General features: G+C 40.1%; 1 protein-coding gene across 1 annotated transcript; it reads right to left on the reverse strand.

Annotated features, from left to right (window-relative positions):
• Nucleotides 1-635: 635 nt before the first annotated feature.
• On the reverse strand, nt 636-18,509 carry LOC131226028 (probable esterase PIR7A). Its single transcript, XM_058221682.1, has 2 exons — nt 18,141-18,509; nt 636-950 (listed from the first exon to the last, which is right to left on the reverse strand). The coding sequence occupies exons 1-2, from the start codon at nt 18,507-18,509 to the stop codon at nt 636-638; spliced, it is 684 nt and encodes a 227-aa protein (XP_058077665.1).
• Nucleotides 18,510-21,015: the final 2,506 nt, after the last annotated feature.

Genomic DNA, 21,015 nt, shown 5'->3' on the forward strand with positions numbered 1-21,015 from the left:
GCATCCCATGCACAGAATCCTGCACAAGTGAACTATAGCAGGGACATCGAAAACCTTTTTACTTTTTTCATTTTATTTCTTGAAATTACAGGATCCCCAACCTAAGGATTTTGGTCAGGATACCCCTTTACGTCAGGTTGTTAGCTTGTATAAGTGGGTCCCATGATTCAGTTATACAGACTATCAGTATCCATCCACTTACATTCAACAATTTTTTCAATTGAATGTGAAATTGCAGACCTCATAGTATCGCTACTAATTATTGTCCATTTGTAAGCCACAAACCGAAAAGATAAGATGGTCCCAAAGAGAAAAAAAATAGAAAGGGAAAAGAAAAGAGAAACCATTTGGTGTACAAGCATCTATAGTGTAACCCACTAACTAATGATCTAGATCGACGGATCATCAGCCCACTTCTATAAACCATCGCCTCAATTTCCAAGAGCTCTACAAATAAAATAAATAAATAAATAAAATTTTAAAAAAAAAAAAACCCTCAAACTACTACCTCTGAGGTGCTCCTGTAAGTGTGGGCCTGTTGTTGAAAAATGACCCATACTTACCCAACGGGGGCATGCTTTGGGAACGCCTCTGGAAACATGGCTCCCTAAGTAGAATGTTTCCTCATACTACCATCAACTTCCACTGCTTGACAGGGCAGGAAGCAAGGGCTGCTGATTGGGCACTGGGATCATCGGACGACAATCGGATGGATGAGGGGTCGGATTCTGATCGGATGACTGAGGAGCAAAGGGAAAAGATGAGAAGGCGGCCCTCATCCCCGTCGGTCGTGTTGGGGAGACACTTGAGAAGGTGTTTCTGCTTGTAAGGATTGTGGTCGACGAAATCAACTTCGGAGGAATCTTCGCTAGCACTGTGTAAGATCCCTCTGGAGATGCGACCATAGGCCGGCAATCTCTCGAGAGGGCGTCCTTGTCATCTTCGATCTCCTTGTATGAGATAGAGATGAGGGGAAGATGAAAAAGGCAGAAGCTAGGTTTTTTTTTTGGAGAGGGGAAATGAAAATAAGAGAGGGACAGCTAGGTTTTTTTTCTTGAGAGGGGGAAATGAAAATGAAAATGAGTGTGTTGGGGTTTCAAGGGACGGAGTGGGACGGAGCGGGAAACTAACGGTCCTATTAGGCGCTGTGTGGACACCATTGTGATGTATGTGGTCTATCCACACCGTCCATTCATTTTTAGAGCTAATTTTATGCATCATCCAAAAAATGAGGCAGATCGAAATCCCAAGTCGACCACACCATAGATCAATGGTAGGCGCTTAATCTCTACTATTTCCTATGATGTGGTCAACTTGAGCCATCGATCTACCTCCTTTTTTACATACATGCCTGAAACGCAGTGTCAAAATGGATGGACGACTTAGATATAACATACACACTATGATGAACCCTATAAAGCCCATACAGAGAGTTAGTCTCTAGCTATCAGGTGGAGTCGGTTGTAGCTATTAGCTACAGATTAAAACCGTAGTAATATAGCTATGGTTTATATTCGTAGCTAAAAGCTTTCAAAGTCCATAACCTTTGGTCGATTTTTTGGTAGTGAGACATGATCAGTACTCTTAGGGTCTTCAAAACCCATTAGTTGCTCAACATACACTTCTTCATGCAAATTGCTATTTAAAAAAGCACTCTTTACATCCATTTGATAAATTTTGAACTTTCTAAAGCAAGCAATGGATATAAATAGTCAGATTGATTCAAGACGAGTTATTGGGGCAAAGGTTTTATCATAATCGATGCCTTCAATTTGAGTGTACCCTTGTACAACCAATCTAGCCTTGTTTCTAATTATGTTACTAAGTTTATCAGACTTATTTTTGAAAATCCACTTAGTTCCGATAATATGTTTATCTTTTGGCCTAGGAACTAAGTACCAAACATCATTTCTAATAAATTGATTAAGCTCTTCTTGCATCGCAACTATCTAGTTTTCGTCGGTAAGAGCTTCTTTTACATTAGCCAGTTCTATCTGGAATGTAAAGTTCACGTAGTTACACACATCTTCTAGTTGTCTACGAGTGAGTACGCCAGTGAGAGGGTTTCCAAGAATTTGATTAGTTGGATGGTCTTTAACAGTTCTTAGTTTAGAGTTATTTTGACTTGATGAAGAATCCGGTTTATCAATTAGAAGTACTTCATCATTATCTGAACTTGAGACAGGTGTATTCAAGTGATCATCAATAACCACATTAATGGATTCTTGAATTACACCAGTTCTCTTATTAAGAACCCGATATGCTTAACTATTCAGAGTATACCCTAAAAATACTCCTTCATCACTTTTGGTGTCAAACTTACCTAGATTTTCTTACTCACGTAAAATGTAGCACTTGCTGCCAAAAACTCGAAAGTATTTGATAGTAGACTTCTTATCAAACCACATTTCATAAGTCGTTTTACCATTTGATTTTCTAGTATAAACATAGTTAATTATATAACATGCAGTATTTATGGCTTCGGCCCAAAGATTTTTAAGAAGCTTCATACTGTTTAATATTACATTTGCCATTTCTTAAAGCACTCTATTTTTTCTTTCTACAATACCATTTTGTTGTGGTGTTTTGGGGGCAGAGAATTCATGTGATATTCCCTGATCAATGCAAAACTTCTCAAAACCACTATTCTCAAATTCTGATCCATGATCGCTACGGATCTTATAGACTTGAGTCTCTTTTTCAGTTTGGGTACGTCTAAGTACCTTTTTAACTTCATCGAGAGTTTCTGATTTATCTCTTAAGAAGATACTCAAGTATATCTGATAAAGTCATTAACAATTACTAGAATATACTTTTTGCCACCTCGACTCTCTGTTCTAGTTGGTTCAATAAGATCCATATGGAGGAGTTCAAGCGGTTTAGATGTGGCATTGGAGTCCACTTTTTTGTAAGAACTCCTAGTTTGCTTGCCAATCTGGCATTCACCACATATTTTATCTATTTTTTGTATTTTGGGTAGGCCTCTTACTAACTCTCTTTTGCTCAATCTATATAATTTACAGTAGTGTACATGTCCAAGGCATTTATGCATAACTCAGTCTCATCGGTATGGACCATGTAAAATGATAAATTAGATGAGCTAGAGTCACAATATAACAGTTTTCAGAAGTTCTGCGACCAATTAATATTACAGAACCATTTTTATTTAAATTTTCATACCCTAGGTTAGAAAATTTTATGCTATGATTTTTATCGCATATTTGAGAAATGTTTAATAGTTATGTTTAAACCTTCTACGTATAAAACATTCTCAAGTAAAGGAGATTAGAAATTTGAACCGTACCTTGGCCAATAATCCTGCAGATGCTACCATCACCAAATGTGACTGAACCATCAGTCATGTCTTTAAGATTGGTGAACAGACCTTTGTCACCAGTCATGTGCCTGGAGCATCCGCTGTCTTGGTACCACTTTGAATGGCTTGAAGCTTTGAAAGCCATGTGGGTAACCAAGTAGGTAACCTTAGGAACCCATTTCATTACAGTTTTGGGTTTAGGAGTATAGTTAGTCTTCTTGTGTTTGTAGTTGATATTAGACCGGCCCTTTGAGTTAGATTTTAAGATCTCCTTAAGTAAATCAACAACTTTCTCAGCTAAAGGACTATGATTCTGATTTTTATAATTGATATGGTTGCTTTTAGGTTTTAAATATTGAAAAGTTTTAGCATTTTTAGAATTATTTTGATTTGAACTTTTCCCTTTTGAGTTTGAAGACTCTTCTTTCACAAACTTAGGAGAAGTATTCTTATGTTTAGGAGGAATATTTTTGTCATAGCCCAAACCAGATCGTCGCCACATTTTCTGGATCCGGATAATAGTTTTTCTAACTTAGGATCACCTTAGGCATACTTTCATGTATCCTTTAAACTCAAAAGTGAAGAGACTTCAAGTTTTAGTTTTTCATTTTCAAATTTTAAATTTTCAATAAGGGAGGTTTTGAAATCTAAATTGTATTTAATTTTTTTAAAATAATCTAAAATATGGGATTTTTGTAAAATAAGAGTATCAAAATTTTCTTTAAGTTTTGAAAACTTTTCTTTCCGAAGTTTTAGTTTTACCGTAATTTTACAACTTTCCTCATATAGGGCATTGTAAGCATCTTGAAGATCTTCTTCATTTTCATGATCACTATTCAGATTTTCTTCACTAGTTGAATCATCATTATCTGACAACATGAAATTGGGTAGAGTCATAAGGGCTTTAACTTCATAACTGACTCGGTTTCAGAATCTTCTGATTCAGAAGAGGCTTTAGTGCCAGAAGATTCATCCCAAGTATCCAACATACCTTTCTTTTTAGGTTTGTCTTTTTTTGGACACTTGTTCGCTAAATGCCCATATTCATGGCAGTTGTAACATTGACTATCTTTTAAAGATTTTCAAGTTTTAGATTTAGATATTTTCTTATCATTAGATTTTTGAAAATCAACCCTCTTTTTACTTTTGAAAATCTTATAAAACTTTTTAGCTAAAAGGGTCATATCATCTTCAAAATTTTCTAAATCAGAATTATTATTTTCTTAAGAAATACATTTAGAAGATTTAAGGGCGATGGATTTACTTTTAGGAGCTTTAAAGTTTAACGCATAAGTCTGTAATGACCCAACTAATTCTTCTTCCCTCATATTGTCCGTATCACGAAGTTCCTAGATCGCAGTCACATTTCAATTGAACCATTCCAGTAGTGAGCGTAGTATCTTTGCACAGACTTTACTTTCTGAGATTTTATCACCGAGACCCCACATAGAGTTAACAATATCATTTAATCTAGTATAAAAGTCCATAAAGGTTTCACTTTCCTCCATACGTATTTCCTCAAATTTGGTTGTGAGGATTTGGACTTTAGATTTATTGACAATTGATGTTCCCTCGTGTGTTATTTCTAAAACATCCCAGGCTTGCTTTGCAATATCACAGGATATAATTCTTTTGAATTCATCTGGTGATAGTACGCAAGTGATTGCATTTAGTGCTTTTGCATTAGCACTACTCTCACTTTTCTGAAGTGTGGTCTAAGAGAAGTAAGGTGTAACTCTCATAGTTTTGGATCCATCGATGCCAGTTACTTCAGTGGTAGGAGGGGTCTAATCAGTCATTGTGGCTTACCACACGCTCTCATCCATGGATTTTAAGAAAATTCTCATCCTGGCTTTCTAATAGGCATAATTGGAGCCATTAAATGGTGGAGGCCTAGTGACTGATAGGCTATCAAAATTTGACATCTTACAGAGCTCAGATTGATTAGCTCAAGAAATTAATCCAAAAAGTAAAAACAATAAAAATGAGTTATTAGGCTTTGATACCACTTGAAAAGGCTGAGCTATGTCCTGAGGGGGGGGGGGGGGGTGAATAGGACTATGACAATTTATTTTTTTAAAGCAGAATTTAAATAAATTAAATACAATTGCAATAGACAATCCTACAATGTTGAATTTAAAGACAACCTCAAATGAACGAGTATTGAGAGGTTGATACAGATATTGTTCTAAGGACAACCTTACACCATAAAAACCAAGGGTTTATGGCAGGACAACCTTACTAGAACGGTTTGTGTATCAAAAACTCAAACTAATACAGAGGAATAAAGAAATAAATAGTAAGGAAGGAAATTTATGCTATTACAACATTCTCCACACTTGCATAAAAGAAATTACAACATTCTCCACAATGCAAAAAAGGAAATTACAATCATCAACAAAAAGAAATAAACAATCAATCCACAAGACCAGAAATTATATTGGTTCGCTTGTGTGCACACTAACTATTTAGAAAAACAGCCACACAACTACTCCACTCCTAATATCCTCACACAGTGGATATTAGCATTCACTATGAAAATAAGTTTTTTCAGGTTCACCTAAAACCCTCACAATTGTGTCTTTCAAGTGGGCTTACACAATTCAAAAACCCCACACTCTGAGTTTTCTGGATCACCTCAAACAAACCAAAATAAAGAGATTTTTCTAACACAATCTCAATGAAACTAAAATACAGAAATTTATAATAATGTAAAATACCTGCATATTCTCTTTTTGATGTTGTCTGGAAGAACTAAATCGGAGTAGAAGTTCAATGCCCAAACTCACTTATGAAATGGTTTTAGGTTCTAAATTGATTTTAGATTTAAAGTACCTTAAGCTAGCTTGTTTTGATTTTGATTCCAAGAAATGGGAATACTTCAATCCCTCTTTCAAATAAAATTGGAATGCGGAAATTCAAAATCAAATGCAAAGAAAGCTAATAAAAGAGAATATTAAATAAGCACAATATAGCTTAAAAAGATCACTAACTTATCTCTCAGAGTGGCATATTGATTTATCTTGAATTAAATGAAAAACTCTGAAATTCGTGCTCTATTTATAAGTGAAGAAATTGCATTCATGACTGGTCCTGAGGACACCATGACTAGTCGTAGGACCAACAGATTTTTAAAATTTTGAGCACGATAAGAGAAAGCCGTTCCACGACTAGTCGTAGGCCCTGCATGACTAGTCGTGACCTGTCCATGACTGGTCGTGTGGAACTAGATTTAGTTGCTGGACTTTGAGTCGAAGCTGCAAGACTGGTCAAGAACGAGTCGAGCATTGTTCACACGACCGGTGGATCAGTCTCCAGGACTGGTCGAGGCTTAACAAAAAATTTTAAAAATCTGTAATAAATTTAGGACTGGTCGAGGAATTTCTTGGACTGGTCAAGCCAGTGCTAAGACTAGTCGAACAGAGTTCAAGACTAGTCGAGAAATAGTCTATTCACTTATAAAATGATCTAATTGAATTATGTATTCAAAATGACCTACCCCATGGTCAATCTAGGGTCATTCATACCTTATACATGATGTATGAACATTGAAACTTCTTTTTCTTCAGTTGATAATCGTTCTTTGAAGTTCGCGAAGCTTGAGATCTTGTCAAAGGATGAAGCTTGAACTTGAGTCACTTGAAGCTTGAAATTGACTAACGTTGACGCTTGAACTTGAGTATCAAAATCTAGGAATGTTGTCTTGACTTGTATGGAGCTTTGAAAATCTTAAACTCTTAAAGCTTGAAAACTTGAATTCACAATTGATGTTGTACATGAACATGAACAAGTAATCTTGCTTTGAAGTTTTTGAACTAAAGACCCTGTCCTTGAGAGATGCAGAAATTTCATTATGTAGATGAGCTACACAAGACACGGATTCCAAGAGAGGTTTTGGCATTACAAATTTTGACAATTATAGGAGTTAGAAACTATAACACTTACAGGTCCACATTGATGGAATGAAATACAATACATACATCAGTGGGTCCCACTTGGGACCCACCATAATGTTTATTTCCATCCAATGGTTAATAAGGTCACACAGACCCGGATAAAGAAGAAAAAATAAATTTCATAACGATCCAAAACTTCTGTGACCCAAACAAGGTTTCAATGGTAGTCATTCAATCCCATTGTTCCTTGTAGCGTGGTCCACCCAAGTTCCTTGCACGGCTAATTTTTGAGGTGGCCCACAGCTAGAAGAGGCCCCATCAAATGCACGTGGTTGACGTTCCACACACATCACGGTGAGGCTTACGGTTGGGACCCACGTCCCTACCCATTGGAGTAGCGCAGTAGCAGGACACTGCTGCAGCGTCCTCTGGACGAGTAGCAGTAGCGCCTGCTGCAGCGTCCTTTGGACGAGCAGCAGTAGCGCCTGTTGCACCCTTTTTTTTTTTATTTTTTTATTTTTCTATGATTTTTCCTAGGTGGGGCCCGCATCAAGTGGATCCGCTCCACCCGTTGGATTCTATGGCTCAAGACAGTCCAAACAAGCCCAACATTCAGCAAGTTTTGGCGTGTAGAAACATCAAGGTGGGTCCTAGTTGATTTTAACAGTAAAAATCACTATTTTCTATGTTATGGCTGGCTAGATAATTGGATTAGCTTCATTTTTCGGCTCAATGCTTAAAATGGGCTGATAAATAGGATGTACGACGTAGATAAGAATTATACATCAAGGTGGGGCCTACATGAGCGGCTCACCCAAAAGCCATTGAATCAAGCTAATATATTTTTTGTTAGCTGGTTAATACACCACACTGTCAATTCACACTTCACTGTGTGGTCATGTCTAGTGTCCCTAGACGCTGGATGGTTTGGAAACAACACATATTTAAGGTGGGCCCTACCTACAGACATGCTACTAGGGAGGGTGGGCCCTGCCTAGGTGGGCCACCAAATGGCTGCATGGTGTGGGTAAGACATATATCAAGGTGGGGTCCATCTGAGTGGGCCACACAGCCACATCATCACAAAAAAAGATGAAAGAGAGGGAGAGAGAAAGAAAGAGACACGTGTGATGGAGAGCTCCACCACTATGAGCCCTCCCTTCCATGCATTCAATCATACATCAAGTGGGTCCCAATATATGTGGGCCCACCAAATCAAAAATCAATGGTGGAGATTCCTTCTCTACTAAAATGGAAGGTCTAGATGACCTCTTTTAAACTTAGAAAGGTAAACTTCATGATGGGGTCCATGGATAATGGCCTCATCATGGAATTATCATGTGAATCATGATGGGCCATCGGCCACATATAGGGTCCAAAGTGAGATCCATACTATCAATCGGTAGGCCCCACTTGGCCCATCATTAAAACATGAAATCTAGGCCTATAAAACACACACCGTTCTATCTTCTTGGTCCGATGGAATGCCGAACTCCTTGTGCCTCTCTTTGATGGAAGATGATGAGAAATGAAAGGCTAGGATGATGGATCTTGGGATAGGAAGTGGACCATACAAAGCTCTCTTAAGGAGCTCTCATGGACGTTGGGTTGCTTGCTTGAAAATGGAGAAAATGAGAGAGAGAGAGAGAGAGGATGAGATGTAAAGAGAGAGAGAGAGAGGGATGGGTGATGGAGTGAGTGATGTGTACTTGGCATGTAAGGGTGTGTAAGAAAGAGAGTTGACTTTAGGGATGGTGTTGTACTTGACATGATGTGGTGATTGATGGGATTGATTTGATTAGAGATTCTCTTGGGATTTGTAATACGCGACATTTTCTTCGAACTGAACGCAGGCCCACATCTCCTGGCCTGGGTATCGTCTTAGCACATAATACGCGACGTCAAAACTGCAGCGATGATGCGGTCGCAAGGGTGCAAGTCTCGGGTCAAGCCGACTCTGATATACAGGACAATACTCAAGATCGCGCGTAAACGTTAATAACAGATCGTTAGTAGCCAGAATTCGATCGGGAGGACTGCAAAAGCTTATGGAATAGTACGAGCTAGGATACGGGTCTCACAGCCACCTTGATATATTTGTAACCCATCTATGAGGCCCATTAGTGTGGCCCATTGATGCAGCCCACTTGATTGTGTGAGGCCCATTAGTGTGACCCATTGATGTAGCCCACTTGATGTGTATGAGGCCCATTAGTATGGCCCATTGATGCAACCCACTTGATGTATATGAGGCCCATTAGTGTGGCCCATTAATGCAGCCCACTTGATGTATATGAGACCCATGTGCATGGCCCACCTGTGATGTATATTAAGCCCATGTGTAGGGCCCACGTATTGTGTATTTGAAGCCCATGGGTTGCGACCCATTATGATGTATTCGAGGCCCGTGGGACGTGGCCCATTGTGATATATTTTCGGCCCATATGATGAGGCCCGATGTGACGGTATATGGCCCATGAGTGAGGCCCATAGTGATGTGTATTAGGCCTTTGTGTAGGGCCATGGACCTACTTTATATTTAGCTCTATGTGGACCACTCCTTGGGAGTAATGTTGGTTAAACGTCCACATCGATGGGCAATGATGATTAAATGTCCACATTGTGACCTTCCCTTAGGTCCTTTGTTAGGCAAATTATCGAGGTCGATTGTTGATGCCGATAGTCGATGTTGGTTATCGATACCGATTATGAGTATGTAACACCATAGCATCATGATACATGCCCATACACATCATCAGCATGTTTGTTATGAGATGTGATTGACCAATGCATATGCCATAGTGCAGGTGGTTTTTGGGACTCCCTGATAGGTGGAGTTATCCCACATGAGCGCACGGTATACGCAGGATTGATGCATGATTAGACTGCGTGACTCCTGCATCCTGTATTGTATGATTGTGATTACTATATGCCCTAGTGACATCAGGGCTATGGCCTCCATAGGCATGTCGTGGATGATCAAATGGGACACCAGAATTGCTTGGTTCGAGCATTTAGGTACTTTGAATGTCTGTGGGTGAAAGTCCCTAAACCTCCGTAGCTATAAGACACCCCAACGTCTAGACTGAGTGGATACATGAGCGCCTGAGTACTGAATACCAGTAGGCTACGTTTCTGACTATGTCGTGGTCGGTTAGAAGGGAGTATAGCCTTATCCGCCCAAGTGAGGGGGCTGTAAGCTACACTGAATTTGACTAGCTCTCAAATGGGTTCGCTATAGATGAGCCGGGTAGGCATTGGAATACTACTGGCAGGTGGGTAGTGAGGCCTTTTCCACTCACTGGGCTACGTGGCCGGCCGGTGTAGTAGCCAGCTTAGAGTATACTAGACGTCAGTGATGATCCCAGAGATGTATAGTATTGATTTGTGGAGTAGGAGTTGCATACTCAGCATTTTACTCATTCATTCATTCACTGTTCACTCGGGCTGGTGGTGTGCAACTAATTGATGTATGTACCTTCTCAATGGTCAGGATTTCGGTTGGGGCACATAACCAACCTGAAATCAGGGGTTTACCACATTAAGTCTGACTATCCAAATTAGGTATAAGAGTGATTTGGATAGAAGTCCCTTGTGATGGACCCCATAGCCTGCGATACTACATACTATCATCCCAACTTCACACTCCAGCATGGTCATTCCATTCGCACCGCATATTACATTACATTCGCGGCACATGGCATTTTGGGTTACTATGTTTCTACATGGCCTAAATACGGCTGACGATATTCGTAAACTCATCAGGAATTGTATATTGCATTGCATCATTAGCATCTAATATATGGCTCTTTATGACTCCTCATTTGCATAGCTGATCTGTATTGGGTACTCTAATATTGTATGACTCATGGACTTGCCAGTATTTCCACTTACTCTGATATCATATGATTCATGATCTTGCCAATATTTCCCATATTGTATGATTATGACATCATATTGAATATTTGACACTTACCTTGTGCACACACTTACACCACCATCTAAGCATTCTATAAGCTTATGCACGATAAATGCGTGTAGGTGACGTTAGGTTGCAGCAGCATTAAGCTTGGAGTGTGCAGCGGTCTTCTGGAGCTTTGATTATCGATACATGTATTTCCCTTTCACCACTGTATTTAAATGTTTATATTAATGGATATGTGATGATGATGTTGCCTTTGTAATTTGGGTAAACTTGTGGTTATGCTTCTTACGAGTTACATGTATATTGAAAAAATCCTCCTTGTAAGTTCCCAGGATCGGAATCTGGCGTATGGACGCTGGGAGCCGAGAATGGGGTACTACGGAGGTTGTCGGCACCGGATTCGGCGATCGAGAATTTTGTGAGCCCAGTTTCTGAGTTTGGGGCGTGACAATCCACCCCATATTTGAACCCAACTTCGCAACTCAATGAGTTGTCACTTGAACCCGAGCAACACTCGTCTCTCTCTCTCTCTCTCTCTCTCTCTCTCTCTCTCTCTCTCTTTCTCTCTTTCTCTTTCCTTTCCTTTTCTTTTCTTTTATTTTCTTTCTTTCTCTCTTTCTTCTTCTCTCCTTTCTTGTTTTGCTCCCTCTGAAGGAGATGGTAGGGCCTTTTATAACTGGTTGGGCTATCTAGAATCTTCTTACGCAAGGTTATTTGCGTAATGGTGTGCGTAACGCAGTATGGCCCGTGAAACATGGACATGGAGTGCACCGTTTCAAATCTGACTTTTTTGGAATCCTTCTCCCATCAGACTCATTTAGCCCACTGGCCATCCGCTGATCTATCAACTGGTTTTGTTGGATCCCCGATCGGACGGTGTTGCTGGTCCTTATACAGTGAGATTTTTTTCACCATTTTCATGGTGGATTTGCCTCATCCCACCTTTCCTCCCTTATACCGTCTAGAGATGGGTCGGATTGGCCGTGAGATGTCCCCTAGCCCATTGGATCTATGGTCGGCACAAGATTCGAAGATTGCTATGAGGATGATTCTTCTGCACAGCGGCGTGAAACCAGTGGAAACGGCTGTGAAAGTCGGCAAAATCCTCATGATTTTCTCTCCTTTCTTCACTTGTGATGGATTTGACCGTTCTTCTCGGAAGGTTTATGTAAATCATGGCATGATTAAAGAAATTTGCTGCAAGTAACGGGCTTTGGAGTGTCACATGACTAGCAGGGTTGCCGGAATCAATGGTGGGCCGCGGTTCTTCTTGCAAAGAGATCATCTTGCTTACAGACAAGGGCGGTGGACGATGGACGGTCTGGATGTGCTCGTCCCTTCTTGATGGTGGGTCCCACAGCGGTCGTCTTCGGACACTGTCCGTCCGTTTGGTGTGGCGGAAGAAAAGGAGAGAGATCTCCATTTTTGGCTGGGAGTCGGGTCAAAGGTCATTTGACCGACTTCATGCTCTGGTGCATTGCGGGTGTGCACTCCCTATGCACACCTACCTTATAAGTGTGTGGCCCATCGTGATGTAGTGTAAAATCTACACCGACCATTCATTTTTCCATCTAATTTAAGGGGTTGAGCCCAAAATTGAAGCATACCCAAAGATCAGGTGGGCCCAAAATTAACTATTAACGGATGATATGTCCATTGGGTCACTTATACAATGATCTAAGGGCTGAAATTCGGCGTGTACAGTTACTTTAGGATTCATAGGCATGGTAATGTTTACACTAAATGGATCATGGGAACCATGTGATCTAGAACTCAGCAGTCTAGGTTAATGGCATTTTTGTAATTATTGCTAATTTGAGAGTTTTGTGAGATTTAATGGGTCTACATGATAGTAGGCACGTTTCTAAGAAATTCTTATGAAAGAACTTATATCTAAATCATTATGGATGAAGGATTTATTTGTCAATTCATTTAGAGATAGTTTATGTCTCAAATCACCTGATGGATGATCTTGTCCTAAAATCGGCAATCCGATTGCTGGATTTATGAGTGGAGATCATTCACAATGGTTACGTTCATGTTAGGGAATAGCTACAAGGTTAGGATAGTTAGATTGGTAACGTACGTATGTACGTCTTTCATTAAATTTCATGGTAACACTCAAGAACTTTCAACATTCGGGTGTTGAAAAGGTCGGGGTGTTACACTAACATCTACCATCATCACCAACGACGACAGGAGATTCGATATTACCTGAAGGCTACTGAACCCACTATCACCGTTGGAGGCCCCCTCCTGTGAAATGAAAGGGTCCGACATTGATCCTTATAGACCTGAGAGTCGTTGATTAAAAGGAAAACTAGAAAAGGAGGAGGGGGCAAATGTTTGAGGCTCACCGGAGATGGATCGAACGCCTGAATGCTGGTACCTACAGTCGCCGAAAATCGCCTCGCTGCAAAGGAAGACGATTGAGAGGCAAAATGCAAAATGCAAATGGGGACGAATGAAAAGTAGGGCTTCCCTTATATAGGGAGGCCACGTGACATTACTTAAGCGCGGCCATCAATGTTGGTCATACAACGTCCCTTCAACTATCCCCCTGCTGACACGTGGCAAGACCCTACATGCCGCTCGACCCCAATATTGAGTACTAGGCCATGTGTTGCGCCCTTATTCGATTGTCACCAAAACAGCGGCTTGACGCCCCACGTGAACTCGAAAGACGAAACAACACACTGTGTACATTAAACTAACACGCATCAAGCACCGTGCTGGCCGCCATACATGGCATTTATGACTTCACAACCCGACCTAGATCTGACCCAAACTGAGTCAGGCTTACTCCTCAAGCCTCTTCATATCGACTTGAAGAGTAAGGGTGGCTTACTGTTGGGTGGAAAAATAGTTAAGTCGGATAGGTCAATTTAAAGAATGGACCAACTCTACTAAACAGCATGGGCCCTTTGGCACCTGAGCCCTAAGGGACATCTACATCCAAAAACAGGCCGACTTCCAAAAGGAATGATGCAACTGTAAGGACACTTAAAGAGGAGGCAACCGTAAGTTTACTCAAATAACCAATTGCTGACCTAACCTATAGGTCGGCCATATCTCGGCTATAGGTCGTCCATAGATCGGCTATAGGTCGATTATATGTAGGTCATAGTCTGGTTGATGCTCGACCAAAGCTCGATCATAGATCGACCAGAGCTCGATTATAAGTCGGGATGACCTCACGACTTATCCTCGAACCGATAATCAGAAGATCCCTCTAATGGTCCGAAAATCTCTCCCAAGATCTTCGGAGGATCAGATTGGATCCCAAAAACTTTGGGATCGGATAAGAATCCTGAATGGATTTCTATGCAAGATTCGTCTCTGGCGTATCAGGGAAGACTTCCTACTACATACGTCTTTCTTCTCCTATAAATAGAGGTATTCCCAGCCAATGTAAGGTACGCACAACTACACCCTAATATTCGACTGGTGACTCTTTTCCAAGAGAGATCCTACCCTACTAAAGACCTAAAGTCCTGACTTAAGCATCAGAGGGTCCCCTGTACAAGCCAAGGTCCCTTTTGTTCTTTGTTCTTTTCTGTGCAGGTATGAACGGGTTAGACAGGGAGGGTTCGCCGGAAAACTGCATCAACAATATTAATTTTATATGTTAGTTTTATTAGTTAGAAGTGTTAACTCAACCCAGTTCAAATTATATCAGGGTTGGGTAGCCTAAGTTGGGTCGAAGGGTAGAATTATGCCTTGGGTGACTCTTTTGGTTAGGTTAAGTTAGGTTGACTCTCAACCCCACTTTACCTAATCAAATTGTGCCCCTGTTAAGTAAAGAGAAATGACAGTGGGATTCACTGAACTCATGAACCAAGATCCAAGCCGATCATTGGGTGGGAAGACAGTAGAAGTGCCTTATCCCATAGAACAGGCTCATCCAATCATCAAATTGGTGGACAGTTGTATGAGGAAAAATGGACGTTTGAAAACCAACAAGGCGTAAATAAAAATATGGTCAGCAGATGGGTTGATTGATGTGGAAATTGAGATGGGAATGATGATATTGAGCCCCACTAGCACACGGCCTGCATATCCCACACCTTTTGGATGTCGGCATTCACATGTTTCATAGGTGATCTAGGCTAACAAATTAATGGCCCAACTCATAGATCATTTACTGATAAAAAATAGCAGTAACTGAGAATTACCAAGTAATATAAAAACTTTTAGTGTGGAACGATGGGATGATCCTTACATGCTCTATCTGTCAATTTATTGAATTTGGTTGGGTAACTTTTTTCTTTTTTTTTTTTTTTTTGTTTTTTTTAAACCCTTATTTTGATGGCTATAAATCAATGACCTAGGGAGCATCGCAACTTTCTACTTATGCCGCATCTACAATGGGGGCCGGCCGTGGCTGGGGCAGTTTGAACTGAGATACGTACACACATATAAGTGTACATGTGTAGGTCCAATCCACCGAGATGATAAACGGCTTGTATCTTGTTAATTGTTCCTGACAGGCTAGTTTTGGAGAAACACGGATTGCATCAGTAAGCATGTTAGGCCCACACTATCCAAAAATAATGAAAAAGCATCACATTTGCTTGACGGGTAGAACTAAAAGTGAGAATATGTGAGAAATTATTTACCCCTAAGGGATAACGTCATTTTTGTGACAGGACTATTTTTCACATGAGATCCACATTTGGCCATGCTCTTTTGGGTAAAGGATAGAAAAAGTTAAGCTCCATCTTTGACAATAGTATGTAACTCATTTAAATCCTAACACATTGGGTCACCATACGCGTCTATAGTATCAGGGTCACCATGCTAGGGGTCATTGGTTGATTGTAAACAGTTGTAATAGGTAGTGAATGGACGCACATGGGTAAAAAGGATCATTTTCTTGATGATAAACAGTGGTAATTAGAATCAATGTGAAATGAAATACAACAAAATCATGGCCCAACGGTAGACAGAGTTTGTTTCAACACTGAATTTATGGGGTTCTAGTGCCAATGTAGAGTGTATGTCCTTGCGTGTGAAAGAAGTAAAAATCCTCTCAAAAGGGTAAGAATCAGATACATATGCTAGCAATGGTCCAATTTTAAAAGTGGTCTCACTTTTATCGCCCACCTGAGGTTCAGATTGTTCTTATTTTTTAGCAACACACTTAAATGGGCTTAATACGAATAAGGATTCCAATCCACATCAACTCCATTTACTATGTGATTTGAATTCCAGTGTATTCTAATCACAAACATTCAAGCCCTAATCTGCATTCAAGGTGCATTACATCGCCAAGTGATGCATTCATGTAATCCAAACTGCTGATCAAATATTTCAGCTCATTTTCCCTCTAGTGTCCAGGACTCAAGGCAATCCATAAATCAAGTAGGCCATATAACAGGGAACAAGATGGGAGTTAATGTCAACCCATGATCTTCGTGGGGGCCACTGTGGCACGTAAATGCAATTCAAGCCATTTATACCATATGGTAATCATGAAGGATCATGATAAAAATGAAACTGTTTTTAAAACCAGGTAAGCCCCTTGGCAAATCAAGGGTGGACATTTATACCATCTTGTACTCTGTTCCTGTCAACCACGAGAAATCTGAATCAGGCTAATATTTCATACATGTCAATAAAGTGAGATATTGCATATGATGGACAGCTTAGATGGCCTACGCACAGCCAGCGAGGTGCCACCAATTCCCTAACTAAGACCTGCAATCAAATGGTACGGGTACCACCAAAACTTTTGGTGCCTTTTCAATTTTAACGTCAAGCGATGGTGTAAAATATCGCAACTCAAGTGTGCCAAACCACAAGGAACTCTTTAGAGGGGACACCCAACTAATAAAATCTTACCCACTGTTTGTAGACCCCACCGTTTCATGAATACGCCATATAACCCATTCATCAGGCGTTAATCACTGGGATGAGGGTACATGCCAAAATTCAACCATTCCAAAATTAGGGAAGGTAGAATCATGTTAGTTGAGAGCTCTTAGTCATATTTTACATTGTTGCCTTCAATTTAAATTAGCTATGCATCGATCAGCCAAACTTTGGACTTAAACAGTGATTTTGACAGGAAAGAATCACAGACATAGTAGGTTTTTTCACGATGTTGGCACGAACTCCTTGAATATTTGACTTAGAAGGACGGATATGGTAGTTGGATGTCACATGCAGTTGATAGGTTAGAAGTTATTTGTTGAATGGACAGTACGTTGCTGTTTAACTGGTTTACCTCAGGACATCTCCATTTATGTAATATAGAGCAGCCACCCTTCTACTTACACGAGTAGGCGTATGTAATATATAACACCTACCTTTTTACTTAAAATTAATGAAAGAGTGATTGTACCCAATATATATGACTGATTGCCTGTGCCACTGCTACAGGAAGTTCCTACCGTTGGAAGCTATGCAGGGCTTAGAGAGATGCCTGTGAGAAACCTAGTCAACCAATCAATTTTGCAAGACCACAGTAGGACAGAAATTTAAAAATCAGGTGAATCCAAAACTTATGTAGGCTACAACAAACAAAATAGTGGGAATAAAAACATCCATGGTAATAATTTTTTTGAGCGGACCGTGATGTTTATATGCCATCCAAATCATTTACATGGTATTACTGCTTGGATAAACTTTAGGCACACATATCATCCTTATGACCCATGTGGGTCTTGGATCTACTTAGGACCTGTTTGGATTTGCATATAAGGGTGTATTGTATTGAATCCAACTACTGTTCATGTATACGTTCAATCAATTTCAGAACACATCCAAATCAACATGTAATAAATAAATGTTTGGATAAGAGGTATTGTTCAGGCAAGTACACAAATTCTTCCTCCGATCAATGTTTGGATACGACGTATTAAGGTTGCATATTGTATATACGTATAATATTGATAGCACTTATACGACGGAGGAGAAGATTATATGTCTCTTGTTCTTTCTTAATTAAATTTTTTTTTTTTTTTTTTTAAAAAAAAATGGTGTAGAAGATTACATATACCTCTTTCACGATAATGGAAGGTGGAAATGCGAGAGTCGGCATCATGGCGGTGGCGAAAACGGCCACCGAGATCTTTTCTAGAAATCTCTCCATATCTAGAGAAAGGACAACACCATTGAAGCTATAGCCCACTAGGATTACCCTTTTGTGGGGTGGAAGAGAAGCCATCAAATCCATCAACTGTCGAGTATAGTCATGGAATGAGCCGATCTCGTTGATTCGCTTCGGGTGGACCCCACAAGCGGCAAGATCAATGGCTGTGACTTGGTGACCAGCTGATGTGAGCAACGTCGAGAGTTTGTACCAACTCCAAGCTCCATGGCCGCCTCCATGCACTAGTACGAAATGCTCATTGCTTTCTGCTGTCATCTTTGCTATTGTGTTTTGCCTTGTTTGAGATCATATGCCTAATCAAATGTATATGTTAGCTTTAGGTGATGCAGACCATTGATGTAATGGCCCAACTATGATAGGGACGTGATCGCCCGTGGCCATGGGCCGCGAGAAGTTCCTTTGGTCAGAAGCTATATGGGGCCCGCAATGAGAAATCCACTCCATGCATCAGTTTCTCAAACTCAAGATAGGACAGGAATAAAAATATCAGGTAGATCCACACTCAAGTGGGCCACACGACAAGAAATGAAGGGGATAGAGAGAAATAAAGTCGTTTCGCGTTGAATATTGAGCATTGAAGAGACCGCATTTCACGATGCAGTGCTGTCTGAAATCACGTTACCACCCTTTGAAGATTTTGAGTTGGTGATGTATTCACGCACATGGTAAACGTTGGACCCAAACTCCCATTCAAACACGGTATAATGAAAAAAAAATCCACCTTTAATACGGTACGATACTCTTATACGCGAATCCAAACATGCCCTTAAATTTTAAATTTTTGTCTCTACTATGGTCTTGCGAAACTGATGAATGATGTAAACATGTCACAGCTATCTTTGTGGGCTCTGCACAGCTTTGGACTGAGGTGCTTGGTGGCACGGGTAAGCTGGGTTGTAACACCTTCCTACCTAATGGTAAATGAAAGAGTATTCCATGTAATATATGATGCGGGAAGCCGATCGCCTGTGATCCCGAGCACACAGTTATACCTGTGGCTATGGTTGTGTGGGGCCCTAGAGATGTCTGTGACAAATCCATTCTGTCCATCTATTTTGAAGGACCACATTCTAATAATCAGGCAGATTCAAAACTCAGGTGGGCTACACCAAGGAAACAGTATAGGAACAAAAATGTCCACCATTGAAACCTTCCTAGAGTTGAGTATGATGCTTACATGCCATCCAAACCATTCATATGGTTATTACTACTCATAAAATGTACGAACAAATATCATCCTAATACAAACTTCTATCACCTTAGGTCTTCGATCCTCATAGTGTGGTATGGCTCACATGAGTTTTGGATTTGTCTGGTTGTTAAAATTCTGCTCTTTGGTGGTCTTTCAAAACGGATGGATAGAATGAACTTGTCATGGATATCCCTGTGGCCCTGAGAATAAAAACATCCACTACTGAAACCACTCTAGAGTTGATCATGATGTTTACATGCCATCCAATCCATTCATATGATTATTATCACTCATATAGACCGTAGGAAGGCGTTCAATCCACATTTCGTGCAGTATGGCCCCCACGAGTGTCAGAACTGCCCCTTTTTGAGAATCCTACCGTGTAGTGGATTTTAAAAAAATATGGATGAAGTGGATTCATCCTGAACACCTATGTGAGCCCCATACAACGCCTGGTAAAGGAATATATCTTTGCCCGGGTCACAAGCAATCCACTTCCATGTAAATTTTCTGCTTTTAGGGTTAATGGAATAGTACCTTGTAATAATATATAACACTTGCTTTTCTACTTTTAAGGTTAATGAAACAGTACCTTGTAATATATAATAACTACTTTAATGAAACGGTACCTTTGCTACGCTCTTTTCAAATATACATACCAAGAGCAGAGTTCACACCTAGATCCATATATCTCAGGTGGTAGACTGAGTAAAAGATACCTCGTTTCAGACTTAAGGTCTTGGTATCTATTCCCTAATGGTGTGGCTAACAATGAAGTGTGAAAGTGGGTGTACTAACAAGCTAACAAAGAAAACGAGCCCAAAGAGTACACATGCTGCACTAAGTGTAAGAAACCGTGTTGATTGACCATTAATATAAGCCACAAATTTTTTGAATCAAGCTAATATATATTGTTTTCCTTCATCGAGGCTTATGTGGCCTTATCAACATATTGGATGGTAAGTAAACACAGTGGAAATATTAAGGTGTTATTGGTAGGACGATTAATCACCACTGTTTCTTATGGTATGGTCCATATGATAATTGGATCTACTTCATCTTTAGGATAATACCCTAAAATGATATGTAAAAATGGATACATGATGGGAATACAAAATAAATAAATCAAGGTGAGCCCCACATTAACCCTATGATAAAGGCTGCGGTCTCACCTAATCTTCTCTCTTTTCAAACAGGCGCAACCCTGCTGCTACCAGGAGTGGATTAGATGAGACCAAGATCCACCGAGGTGGATGGGACCACTGACTATGGGGCTCACAGTAATATATAGGTATTAAATTTACACAGCCCAACCGTTTTGAAAGTTCTTTTTATGTCATGATCCAAAAAATGAAGCAGATCTAAATCTTATGTGGGCCATATACCACAGGAAACAGTAATGATTGAATCTCCATCATTAAAAACTTTATAGAGACACTGAAATGTTTATTTTCCATCTAGCCAGTTGATAAGGCTGCAAAGATATGGTCGAATAGATCAAAGAAGTATCAGCTCAATCTACAACTTTTGTGGCCCATGAGAAGTTTTAAATGTTCAATTACCATTATT

Source organism: Magnolia sinica, chromosome 2 (assembly GCF_029962835.1).
Source record: "Magnolia sinica isolate HGM2019 chromosome 2, MsV1, whole genome shotgun sequence".
In the NCBI taxonomy this organism is placed as follows: Eukaryota; Viridiplantae; Streptophyta; class Magnoliopsida; order Magnoliales; family Magnoliaceae; genus Magnolia; species Magnolia sinica.